The sequence below is a fragment of the Typopeltis vanoorti genome, chromosome 19 (assembly GCF_054136105.1).
Source record: "Typopeltis vanoorti isolate ZY-2024b chromosome 19, IOZ_Tvanoo_1.0, whole genome shotgun sequence".
Lineage (NCBI taxonomy): Eukaryota > Metazoa > Arthropoda > Arachnida > Uropygi > Thelyphonidae > Typopeltis > Typopeltis vanoorti.
The window spans coordinates 51,621,572-51,634,832 of NC_143567.1; the positions used below are offsets into that span (position 1 = coordinate 51,621,572).

The window sequence follows — 13,261 nt, forward strand, 5'->3', positions numbered from 1 at the left end:
TCAGTATCAATCCTGTAAAATCCCTTTAACAATTTAAATACCTCTATCATATCTCCTCTCCTACGTCTATCAGCTAGTTTTTGGAGCCCACAGATCATCAATCTATCCTCATAGGGAACATCCCACAGACCTGCAACAATCTTTGTAACCCTCCTCTGAATCCTTTCTACCACTTCCGCATCACCAAGAAATCCTGGCGACCAGATCTGTGCACAATAGTCCAAATGCGGCCTTATTAATGCCTTATAGAGTGGGAAAATAACTTCCCTATCCCTGCTTGTTAGTGTGTTCCTCAACAACCATGTAATTTGATGTGATGTTTTGGCAATCTTAGCAATATGCCCTTTAAACTTAAGTTCTCTGTCCACAATAACTCCCAAGTCTCTTATCTCATCAACTTCCTGCAGTTCAGTTCCGTTAATATAGTAAACAGCATGCGATTTCATCCTCCCGAAGTGCATCACCTTACACTTAGCCACGTTGAACTGACAGTCATTTACCTCAGTCCATAGCGTCAGCCTATTTAAGTCATCCTGTAAAATATCCACATCATTTGAATTGATTATCGCTCTTCCCAATTTTGCATCATCAGCAAACAAGTGGATATTTCCATTCAAGGTATTTCCAATATCATTGATGTACAAATTAAACAATAGAGGACCAAGAACTGAGCCCTGAGGTACACCACTAGTCACTTGCCTTTTCCTGGACTCAGCTCCTCCGTAAACCACTCTTTGATATCTGTCCGCCAGCCATCCTTTAATCCAAATCACCATCTTCGGATCCAAACCCATTTGCTCTAATTTATGTAACAGAGTTCCATGTGGAATCCTGTCAAAAGCCTTTGCAAAGTCAAGCAGTATCACTGAGTAAGGATTTCCTTTATCCAACTCCACTGTTACTTTATTATAGAACGTAAGCAAATTACTTAGGCAAGACCTACCTTTCACAAAACCATGTTGCCCCTTATAAAGTATCATATTGCTGTCCACCCAGTCCTGAATTCTAATTTTAACTAATTTCTCCAAAATCTTAACCACCACTCCAGATATATTGATTGGTCTATAATTTGCAACATCAGTCTTAGAGCCTCCCTTGTGCAATGGAACTATTTTCCCCTCTTTCCACTCTATTGGCACTTTACCAGAACTGAGGCTTAAATTAAACATCCTGGTTAGAGGAGTTGCTAATTCTCTTGCACATTCTCGTAACACATGGGCCGATATGCCATCTAACCCAATGGCAGTGTTAGCATTAAGGTTCTTTAATATATTAAGCACCTCAATTTCATCTATCTCTATACTCTCATCTGTCAATGGCACATCTGACACTGCACTATCACTACGAAGATGGTACACTTTTGCGAAATGATCACTAAGCAGCAACTCAACTATTTGATTAGCTTCAGTAATTTCCTTACCATCAACACTTTTTAAAGTAATCTTTCCATGGATATTCTTCCTTTTACTAGCCACATAGCGAAAGAACTCTTTAGGGTTTCTTTTGGATTCATCAGTTTCCTCTCATAATTAGCTTTGGCTTTCCTTACCATACAGGTTACTCTCTTTGCCTGTACCTTATATTGCTCATTGGAACGCTCATCACCTTTTTCTTTATATGTCTTCCACATCCTTTTCTTTATCTGCAACTCTTGTTTAATAGTATTAGTCATCCATTTTACTCCTACTTGATTTCTCCTTCTGACTCTGGGAATACAGTCTGATACAGCTTTCTTCAAATACTCCTTGAGAATCTCCCACGCACCATCAACATCTCTCCCCTTGAATTTCTCATGCCATGATACAGGTAGGTAGAAATGGTAGAAATATAATGCTCCCAAGTCAGTGCAACTGTATTCAGGTGAAATGGCTGCAACAAGGGAAATGAGTTTGAAAGATGCGTTGTAATACCATGTTGCAGGCCTATTTGGAAAATTGTTGACAAATTGGGTCTTCCCAAATAATCAGTGAATCAACTTCAAGTGCTATCCGCAGTGGATGACCGACCACACTCACCGATCGTGACGTTAGGGTACTAGGAAGGATAATATGTGAAAACTGCCATTCATCGGCCAACTCGTTGAATGCGAAGTTCCAGGTCTCGACTGGAACACAAATCTGCACAAAAAACATTCAGAACTGAGGTATGACTTCGGTTATGAATTGTAGGACTGCAAAGTACAATCCCTACATTACTCGAAACAACATACAAAGTTGTATTCAATTGTGCAAAGAGCGTGTACAGTAGGACATGGAAGCTTGAAAACTGTGTTATTATTATTTTTGACACCTCCAAGGAGTCCAAAGACTCATAGAGGGAAGGGCACCTATTCTACAACTTTCCTTCTTCATCATCTACACCAACGCCATCTACTGCTCACCACAACTAGTTTTTTCCCCCCTGTAAATTGCATGTGTTATGGAGCAATGAATTACGCTACACCGTCTACCGAGTAGATGGATGGCTATGGGTACGAATGGCCAGTGAAGTTTCTAACTAGAGTGCGTAACCCCAACTATGAAATTTGGAGGTGGCTGTGTGATGGTATCATCATATTTACCTTGTTTGGCCTCAGACCTCTTTTGTGGTTCCCACGAACATTGAACTCAGAGAAGTATCTGAACACTCTGGACAATGTGATGCTTCCTACTTTGTGGCATTTCTACGGAACTGACATTGTCCCTTTCAGCAAGACATTGCACTGTCTCGTGAGGATGCTGTTGTAACTACGTGGTTTGTGGACATGAACATGAACATCACCACACTTGATTGTCCTTGACAGCACCCCAACCTCAACCCTATGGAATATTTGTAGGATGAACTGGAGCGTTGGGAGAGGTCAAAGGACAAACCATATAACAGTGGCGGATGTCCCCTTGACATCCGCCACAACAGTCCAGGACCTCATTGCATGTCTACAGGAAGAATGGTCCGAAATTCCCATTGATCGCTATTGTAAAGATGTGGAAAGTATGCCCTGTAGGATTGTTGCAGTCATCGCAGCGAAAGGAGGTTCCACTCTTATTAAGTTGGGCGCCAACTGTTTGTTCCCGACACTATGGTGTCCATTAACTTCTTTCCGAGCAGTGTGTCTTTTTGATTTATTATTATTATTATTATTTTTTTTTTTTGAGACCATACTATTTTTTTTTTGAGACTATATCAAAATACTCGGCATCTCTACTATTTTAATAATAGTAGAGATGCCGAGTATTTTGATTGTGGACCATATCTTTTACAGCTCCGACTATTAACAATTTCCATGGATTATTTATTATGTGCCATTTATAACATGACGAATATTGCTGTATTACATGTGATAAGTGCTACTAGTGCATGCTGTTAATCTGCTGTGTAATGGTTATGACAGCTTCTTTCCTGACATTTCAAAACGGATGAAGGCTTTACGTTACTTCTCGTCAGTCCTCTCACGACGAGCTCTGCAGTTACATCTAGGTTTACCCATAATACATTTCGTTTGTAATGTTGTTCGGACGTTTTTTGTTTATTTCTATCCTCTGTGTGATAATTAATATATGGTAAGCAAAGAGTTTTTCTTTTGCAGATGTTCATTTGCTAATAGTGGCACTCATGGTTACTAGTTTGTGGTAAATGATATTATTCCTGAATTGTAATGTTAAGTGTGTGTGTTCAATTGAAATAGGTTTTCTTGAACTAGTATTGCGCAACACTGAGGAGGACAATGGCGTCCTGTGTTCGATGCTTTTAACTAAATCTAGTTTGAAGTGTTTCTTGAAACATATATAAGATATACACCCAGGAAGGACAGGTGTTGAACTGTATAACTTGAAATATAAGATAGTAAAGAAAAAGTTTTATCGTTTTGCGATATAGGTACTTCTCATGAATTAGGACCTATTCGTTAAGGCGAATAGAACGGTAATTCGAAAACAATCATTTGTGCCGTAGCTTATCTGAAAATACTTTGACAGTTGATATTCTGGTGTTCTCATTTCAGTAGTATAATTAGCATACAGTTCTTTAAATTGCTGGATGCATCAATCTTTCTTAGCGTGAATTAAATATTATTGTAACGTCAGCGGAATTTGAAGATTAATAGGCTAATTGTGTATTTAAAACAACGTGATGAAAAAAATGACAGAGGAATGAATTTGTCTCATATGATTTGACTAGATGTTAATTTATATCAAAGTTTCTCCCCATAAGTAGTTATAATACATTTCACAGCTTTCAAGAGTAATATCTAGTTATGTGGTTCTAGCCATAGAATAATTAGCATTTGTAAAAAATGAAGATTCCAATGGAAATTGCATTTTCTTCCCCCCCCCCAGAAATTTCATCATGGTCATAAGATTTTACAAGTATTTACTTTACGTTTTCAATCTGTGAGCCATCATAAAAGTTGAGTTACTACATTTAAAGTGCCTCAACTACATGTGTCTCAAGCACTGATAAACCCCAACTAAATCTCATCTGAAAGCAGTAAACTGGCCAAGTGGATATTAAAGAAATTTTTTAAATCCTTGAATATATCTGCTATTTACTATATCAAGCTGATTCATATGGAAATGGCAGGGCCTTTCTTCCCAGAAACTCCAGTTTTCCATCTTCAAATCAGCTGTAATTCAGAACATCCCAGCTGCAACAATTGCATCCATCAGCAGGTAATCCAGACCAAGCCTGATCAGCAGTTTGATTGCATTATGCACAGTGACACTGTCACATCCTTGTCCATACTTGGCAAGGCCCATTGCATTATAGAAGCATTTCTCCGAGTGAATATTACAACTTTTGTAGTATTATGAAGAAAGACCCTTCCACCAGGATAATTAATAATGAAGATTGGGTGTGTCATCAGTTTCCTGATAATGTACCTTCAAGGAGTGTTCAGGCTATTATGACAGCACCACATGATTATGTCTACATTATTATTAATCTATCAACAATTCCTCCAAATTAATCTATTACTTGTCAGCACTTCAATGTTGTATCTAACATTGCTTGTTTCTAAGGCAGATTGGATTTATTAGATCATAAAAAGTACCCTTTAATAATATGATAACTAGTTTGACCACATATTACTTGTGGCTTCTTCAGGGTTAAAAAAAATATAAATATAAGGTTTACAAATAAAAGGTATAACTTACCATGAGAAGCTGGTAGGAGTTGAAGTATGGACAGTTAAAAACACATGGAGCCAGTGAAGTGTAGCATGGATTATGTTTTATAGCATTTGGAGATGGTTAGCTGGAAAGTTAAAATTGGGAATGCGAAGCGATTTAATTAAAGACTTCCAGATGTCACTTAGGATAATTCCTCAATTTCTGTTGAGCAAACTATATGAAAAAATGACACTGGCAAATTCTTTTATCTGAGAAAAAACTACTAGATAAGGCATAAAGTCCTTGTTTCACTCAGTATTCAGCTTTCAGGAATAGTGATAAGCTAAGCCTGATCTTTCCTCCCTATTGTGAGCCACATCATCAAGGTGTTTTTTAATTAATTTTTTTATTTATCTGTTTTTTGCTACAACTTTGACCTATTTAGGCAAGGCTCCAGATCAAGGAATTTGTTAAAGACAAGAACCCTTTCCACAAACATCCAGAGGTTTATATAATTCCTTGTTCATGTGGCTTTGCCTACATAGATCAAATGGATTTCGGATCAAGGTTTCAAATTAAGAGCAGTGTGTCTCATAATAGGGAGAAAAATTCTCGCTTAACTCATGATTCTTCCCATCTATACACATCATATTGATAGGAATAAGGTCTATCTCAGTGGTTATTAACCGGTGTTCCCCGTAACACTTGTGTTCTACGAACTGGTTACAAGTGTTCTGCTGGTGAAAGATGTCACATGACATCTTTCAAAAACATTACCAGCAATATTAAAATCTGCACTAGACCAAGTTGTAAATATGGTAAATTACATCAAGTCAATACCTTTAAAAGCACACCTTTTTAAAAAACTTTGCATATCTATGGAAGCCAAGTACGAATCTTAGCTTTTTCACACTGAAATAAGGTCGTTATCCAGGGGTAAAGTGCTATTCCGAATTTTAGAACTTAAGAATGAATTATTGGCCTTTTTTCAAAATTAAGGTACAGATGCTTTTGTAAAATGTCTTCAAAATGATATTTGATTTGCTAAAATGGCATATTTAGTCGATTTTTTAATTATTTAAATAGCGTTAATACAGGAAAATGAAAATATTTTGACACCCACTGACAAATTGTTTACTTTTCAGAAAAAAGCATCTCTTTGGAAAAACCACATATCAGAAAAAAATAACAGTAGATATGTTTCCTTCGATCCATAAAAAAAATGGTGAAGGAATTATTTCCGTTATAATAGAATATTTAACAATACTGGAAGAAAAGACTTCAAGTTAATTTCCTTCCTTAAATACACACAATTATGACTGGATACGAAATTCATTTGGCACAGTTAATACATCAAGTTGTGAATTTTCGTTACAAGAAGAACAGTTAGTTACCTTGTCAATGGATCGTACTCTAAAAATGAAATTCTCTGAAATAACTCTTGAGGAATTTTGGATTTTTGTCCAAGCTAAATACCCATCTCTCTTCACAAGGGCACTGAAAATTTTGTTACAGTTTTCAGTATCATATTTTTGTGAGCTCGGTTTCTCAATATTAACAATATAAAAACTAAAAAGCGTGAAAGACTTACTAATACAGCCAAAGAGATGAGGATAGCTATATTACATATTAGACCTAATATTGCTGAAATCTGCAAAACGTAACAAGCTCAAGTATCACATTAAAATAAGTTCCATTTTTATAAAAGGCAAGTCCATGCATATTTTTATTGTTAGTTTTATGACCCTAATGCTTTTGGTGTTCTCCAAATTTTTCTTATAATCATAAGTGTTCTGTGACTTAGAAAAGGTTAAGAACCACTGGTCTATCTTATCTAGAAGAAAAACCTCTCTTCTCTTGTGAGATAAAACCATCACTGTTATTTTTTCATGTGGTTTCCTCAACAGAAACTAAGGACTTATTATATTACGTGACATCTGGAAGTCTAATTAGATCACTTCATACTCCAATGATGATGAAAATCATCATCATCATTGGAGTAAGCTGTATTTATTTAAATTGTTTTTAGAATCTGCAGCGGCACCCAGAAATCAACCGAATTTAAATAAATATGGGTGCGAAACTTCTCAAAATTTAGGAAACATTAATTATCAGAGATTCCACATTACATCCTAGGCCACCTACAAATGCCCATAGAGGGCGCACCATTAGAGTCACCCACGTGTTTCACTTAGTATTGTATTTGAGTGTGTTCAAGTTATTTGTAATGCCTGAAGATGTCTCAGTGACTGAGATGAAATATTGGAAGCATTAAAATTAGTTTTAACCCTTTCTCAGTGCTGAAAATATTCCATTAAACCTCCAACAAGATGTAGTGGTTCACTCATTCATTTCATCATCATTGAGTTTTGTTTAAGTTATTTGACCAGAAATATCCAAATAGGGATACAACTTTTCAAGCATCTACACTGTATAATTAAAATAAAACAAAAACAAAAAAAACCCATCTAATTATATGCAACTCTACTCCAATCATATAGAATTCATCAGGAGAGTGAATTCCAGATGATTGGAGTGGAGTTTTGTACCAAATGTATAAAGAGATTTAAATAAAAATGAATGAGAATTATCTAGGAATTTTCATGCTGAGTAATCTGAGTAAGATTTATATAAGCAAGCATTATTTGAGAAGAGACTAAGATTAGATTTTTATTTTGATACAATTCTTTTGGGATCATGGCAATATGTGTGTGTGTGTGGATGTGTGTGGTCCCCATAAGAATTATGTTCTGCAAACTTTGCTTAACTCAAATTTTACATAAATTGGGTTTGACTCCTTTAATCATGCTCTATTGCATCTGTGTTTACAGTATATGTATGTGATTTGCATTATGTTTTAATGGTTATTTTTGCTGGTTTCATTCACAGGATAAACACAAATGCGAATTCAGTATGTAATTATTAATGTAGAGTAATATAATAAAGTATAAATAGTATAGTAAAGCAAAAAAAAAATATTAAATTTGGCTTTTTAACCAATTATATGATATGAAATTATCAAGAGATGACTGAACGGTGGCTTTTTTTCTTTTCATAGAGCTCTCAGTAACAGACTAAAAGCATCGTATTTCTCTTTGGACTTTTAAGACCATGAAACATTAGGATCTATACTCCATTTGCTTTGACTATATTCATATGGATGCTAAAAATGTCTTTACTGGCATCCAGAAATTTTCGTCATTAAAAAAGGATTACGTTAGAGGAGAGTCTGTGTTGCGTGAACACACAGCAAGGGAAACTAATGGTAAAGACCAGGAGCCTGCCTATCTTCTGGGTGTGCTAGGTGTGCTTGCACACTCACGGATTAACAATATCACCGATATTATATTCCTGTTAAAGACTCTCCTAATTGATTCCTGGCTTTGCCTGATTCCACTTTTCGACAGATAAACATTGCATCACATTTGCATTAATAGCCTGGGTGTGCGGTTACAAATACGGATACCTTTGAGCTCTTTCAACAGACATACAGATGGCGCAGCTGGTCAAATTCTTAAGTGTTCTGGTGGTTTTAAACCACCCAGAATACAAATTAACCACTGTTGTATGTGTGGGAGTAAAACATATCAATTTTTTAAATAGCTCTTTCAGGATAATTTTGGCAAGTCCAAATTTACCTAAGGTGGGATTGCTTGTACACGTGTAAACACACATACAGGCCTTATGTGTATATTATTACAGTAGAATCTGCTTGTCATTGTGGATAATGTTATCAATTGGCTATTGTTATCAAAATCATTTGATTCCCAAAACAAACCATTTAAAATGAATTAAAAATAATCCATTTATTATAATCAAAGTTCTGGTTATTGTTATCAAAAGCCTCGAATGTTTAGCCTTTTGTATCTCGGAATTCTAAGAAATAAGGATTAATCAGAAGAAAATTTGACAAAGAACATTTGTTGAAACCTGACATTTTTTTTTTTTTTTTTTGTTAATCTTATTCTTCCAGGCAAATGCAGGGAGATATAAATACAGTGTAATTGTGATTTTTCGAGTTTATTTTCATGCTCTCTTTCAGTAAGTGAATTTGACTTGAAGTGCTTGTTAAAACAGCCCTTAGCATTATGGCAGAAGCAAGTAAAAAATATAAAGATTTATCTTTTCAAGAAAAGCAAAAGATTTCGGAGTGCTATCATAAGTTGCCCAAAATGAGTCGGCGTACTGAGTGTACATTTAAAAATTTTACAACCACTCTTGTGTAAGATCTTGAAAAACAGATCAAACATTGAAACTTCAACTCTTACTAATGAGAACATGGATCGGAAGAGAGCCCGATCTGGTAAGGATTCTCAAGTTGAATCAGCATTAAAAATTAGTAATGTTCGTGAAAAGAATGCTTTGATTAATGAGCCTTTGATGCCTCAAAAAGCAGAACTTGCAAAAACAATGAGCAAAGAAAATTTCACTGTGACTGATGGATGGTTTAACAGGTGGAAAAAGAGAGAGAATATTGTGTACAAGCGTATTCATGGTTAAGAAAAAAGTGCTGATTTTTTATCAGTTGATGTGTGACTGAGTGCCCAAAAATTATTGCTGAATATTCTATCGAGAATATTTCAATGCAGACGAAACAGGACTCTATTTTCATACAATGCTGAACATACTTATTTGTTTAAAAACGAAAGTACTAAAGAATTTAAATCTTCAAAAGAGCTAGTGACAGTTCTTTGTTCTAATATGAAAGGTGAGAAACGAGCTAGTGATTTGAAAAAAGTAAAAATCCTCGGTGTTTTAAAGGTATCAAAAGTTTTCCTGTTGACTACTGTTCTAGTGCAAATGGCTTGGATGACTAATGCCATTTTCAACAATTGGTTAGTTAAGTAGGATCTTAAATTAAAACGAAAAATTGTTTTGTTAGTAGACAACTGCACTGCACACACAAACAATTTATCGTTAAAAGAACATCAAGGTAAATTTCTTGCCTTTGAACACTACATCGCTAATTCAACCATTTGACAAAGGCATCATACAAGCTTTTAAAGCTTATTATCACAGGGAAGTTTGTGCAATAGCTGAATTTGATTATATAAAAGACCAATCTGATGTGAGTGCAATTGCAAAAAAGATTTCCCTTCTTGATGCATTGCATTTGGTAGCAATGTCATAGAAGCAAGTCTCAGAGAAGACTATTGAAAACTTTCCAAAAAAGGTGGATTTTAAAGACAAACTTTGAAACTACTTCTGAAGAATTTGAATATCTTGCAAATGAAATTTTTGATAAAACCCCAGACGGTGTGTCAAAAGAAGAATTTGAAAATTGGTTGGATATTGATAACAACGTTGAAGTGGTGGCTACAATAACAATGTTTTCACTTTCTTCTACTAATAGAAGAAAGTGAAACCTAAAACAAGTATAGAACAAATTTTAGAAGCTCTAATCAGTACCAGATGCAAGAAGCTCTACGAATACTTCATTGCAGTGTGCAGCATAGAGCGACAAACTTCGAAAGGCATGAGTGTGAGCAATTTATTCATGAACTACTAAATTCGAAGACATGACAGACAACGCTAGATAAATTTATAAAACAAATTTTATGTTTTGTTTATTAAAAATTGTTTATAACAATAAATTAAATAATGTTCATAACAATAAATTGAAATAAATGATGCACATTTTTATATCATTTGCTTAATGTTATCAGTCAGTTATTGTTATCGAAAAGCAACTGTCCCAAAGTGATCACAATAAGTGGCGTCTACTGTATTTTTCTGACTTACACGGAGTCACAAGATTCTGTGGGAGGTCAGTACAAAGTGTATCATACCACTGCTTAAACTCATCCACTGTCTGAACATTCATCACTCAGGCAATGCATTCCATGCTCCTACCTACCACTGTTCATGGAAAAACTTCTTACTCTTTTACTTGCCATTTCCTTTTGCAACTTCCAGGGAGGGCCATTGCTCCTTCTTCCTCTTGTTCTACCATATGAAAGATCTCTTCAGTGTTAATACAATAATAATCCTTCATAGCTTAAATGAAGCTATGAAGGATTATTATAAATGAAGCTTAAATCTTAATCATACCCCCTCACCCTTGTCTTTTATCCACAGACTGCATGCCCTCACTCTATCCGCATAATCAACATTGTGCGATCTAATTTTTGTTATCAGTCTCTGCAAGGTTATTTTATTGCCTTCAAATCCTAGTCATCAGATCTGAGCACAGAAATACAGATGTGGTCTGATCAGAGCTTTATACAATGGGACCACCACACTTATCATTCGTGAAAAATATCCTCCTGAACATTGCAGCAATTCTCTGAGGTGTCTTTACAACCTTTGCAATATGTTCTTGGAACTTCAAATCTCTATTCACAATCACCACAAGATCCCTTACTTCTTCCGGTATAACTCCAAATGAGAATGGAGCATGCCATCTGTGGATCCCAAATTTTAAAACCTTACATTTAGTTGCATTAAACTGTCATGTAATCATGAGAGAATGAGAAGAATGTGTACTTAAGTTTGGTAGATCTGGAAAAGGCATAAGGTGCCCAGGGAAAAGCTTTTCAAATCACTACAGTTATATGGGGTAAATGGAACATTATACAGGTAATACATAGTCTATATTTAAGATTAATCAACAGTTAGAATCAAAGGCAGTGCAGAAAGACGGTTTAATGTGAAATCAGGTGTAAGAAAGGATGCATTATCTCTACTCTTATTCATCATCTATATGGATCACATTATGAAAGAATGTGACATTAAACCTGATGTTAGAATTGGAGATATGAAACTCAACTCTTTGCTTTATGCAGATGATGTACTCTTAAACAGAGCTGTAACAAATTTAGAATGAAAATCAGCAATAAAAAAGACCAAAAGTATGAAATTAGGCAGGAACATAGAAAAGTTCAGCTGCATTTTGAATGGGGAGCCTAAAATATTTTCATCTATTTTAAGTGAAGGTGGCAAGTTAAATATGAAAATAGACAACAGAATAAGCAAAGCTGGTATGGTGGGACGCCAGTTGAATAAATTTATATAGAATAAGAGAGAAATTATCCAGAACATTAAACTAGCAGTATACAAGATAGTGTTCAAAGTAGTTTGTTATGCATCACAGAGTTGGCTTAGAAGTAAAGCAGTTGATCAAAGATTAGAGACCACAGATATGAGAGGTCTTAGAAAAAAAATTGGGGCCTGAACACATGGCATCAATGGCAGAATAATTAATAATGAAGACATTTGAAAAGAACTTGACATTGTTTGCATTCAAGAATATGTGTGCAGGGCTAATCTAAGGTGTTATGGTTGCTTAAATAGAATGGAAGAGAAAAGATTAGCAACACAAGTGTTTGATGCCAAGAAGGCAAGAAAAAGACAGAGGAAGACCAAGGTCTGGGTGGATCGATTCAGAAGTGCCTTAGAAGAACAAAATGTTAGATATGACAATATTGGAGTAATAATAGATTACAATACTAATGTGAAGTTAATATGAGGTCATTAGCCTCTATATGCAAGTAGCTCAGTCATGAAGATTCATATCTGCTTCAAAGTTTTAACTTAACAGCTCAAAAATCAAATAAAAAGAATACTGATTAAAACACTGCGTTTTGGGAACACTGCATGGTAAAAAATTTGAACAGAGTTAAGTTCAGTTAATTCTCGAAGAAACTTGTACCATATATATATTTTTTTTTACGTTATTTTATTTGAACTTTGATGGGGTTCCTGCTCTTTTTTTTACAAATATGCAGTATGCAGAATTATTTTTCCTATCCTGTGTATTTTATTTCTTTTCTTTTCATTCATTATATTTGGTGTCTGAACTACCTCTTGACTTGTATCATTGAGATCTTTGTGAAATAAATTTTTTAAAAATGAGTAAAAGAAGAACTTATTTCATTATTGGGATGAAATTATTGCTGTTTTTCCAGTAATACAGAGCACCACCAAGCATCATAAAACAGGTGTCTGGAATACTGATGATGTCTGGCTGTAACTATTCAGTTCAATAAGTGGTCACTAGAAACATGATGATTATTGATCTCCCATATCCAGAGCATTTATGGCTCTTTAAACACTTGATAATTGCATATCTTCATGTTTTACATGTTTTGCTTGAGAAAGGGCAATATTATATGAAAATTATGTTGCTGTAAATGTGATGGCCTTTATACCTAGATTGGTAGTATTGGGATTCCCAT

The 13,261-nt window shown here is 35.1% G+C and overlaps 1 protein-coding gene across 2 annotated transcripts in view; it reads left to right on the forward strand.

Annotated features, from left to right (window-relative positions):
* The first annotated feature begins 3,392 nt into the window (after nt 1-3,392).
* The window catches only part of LOC150096082 (uncharacterized), a 329,695-nt gene continuing 319,826 nt past the window's right edge, over nt 3,393-13,261 (forward strand). The window contains exon 1 of one of the 2 annotated variants that reach the window (XM_090408971.1): nt 3,393-3,539. In XM_090408971.1, coding sequence (XP_090265097.1) covers nt 3,537-3,539 — 3 coding nt within the window. In that variant the 5' untranslated portion in view covers nt 3,393-3,536. The other variant, XM_090408972.1, reaches the window with a different exon arrangement.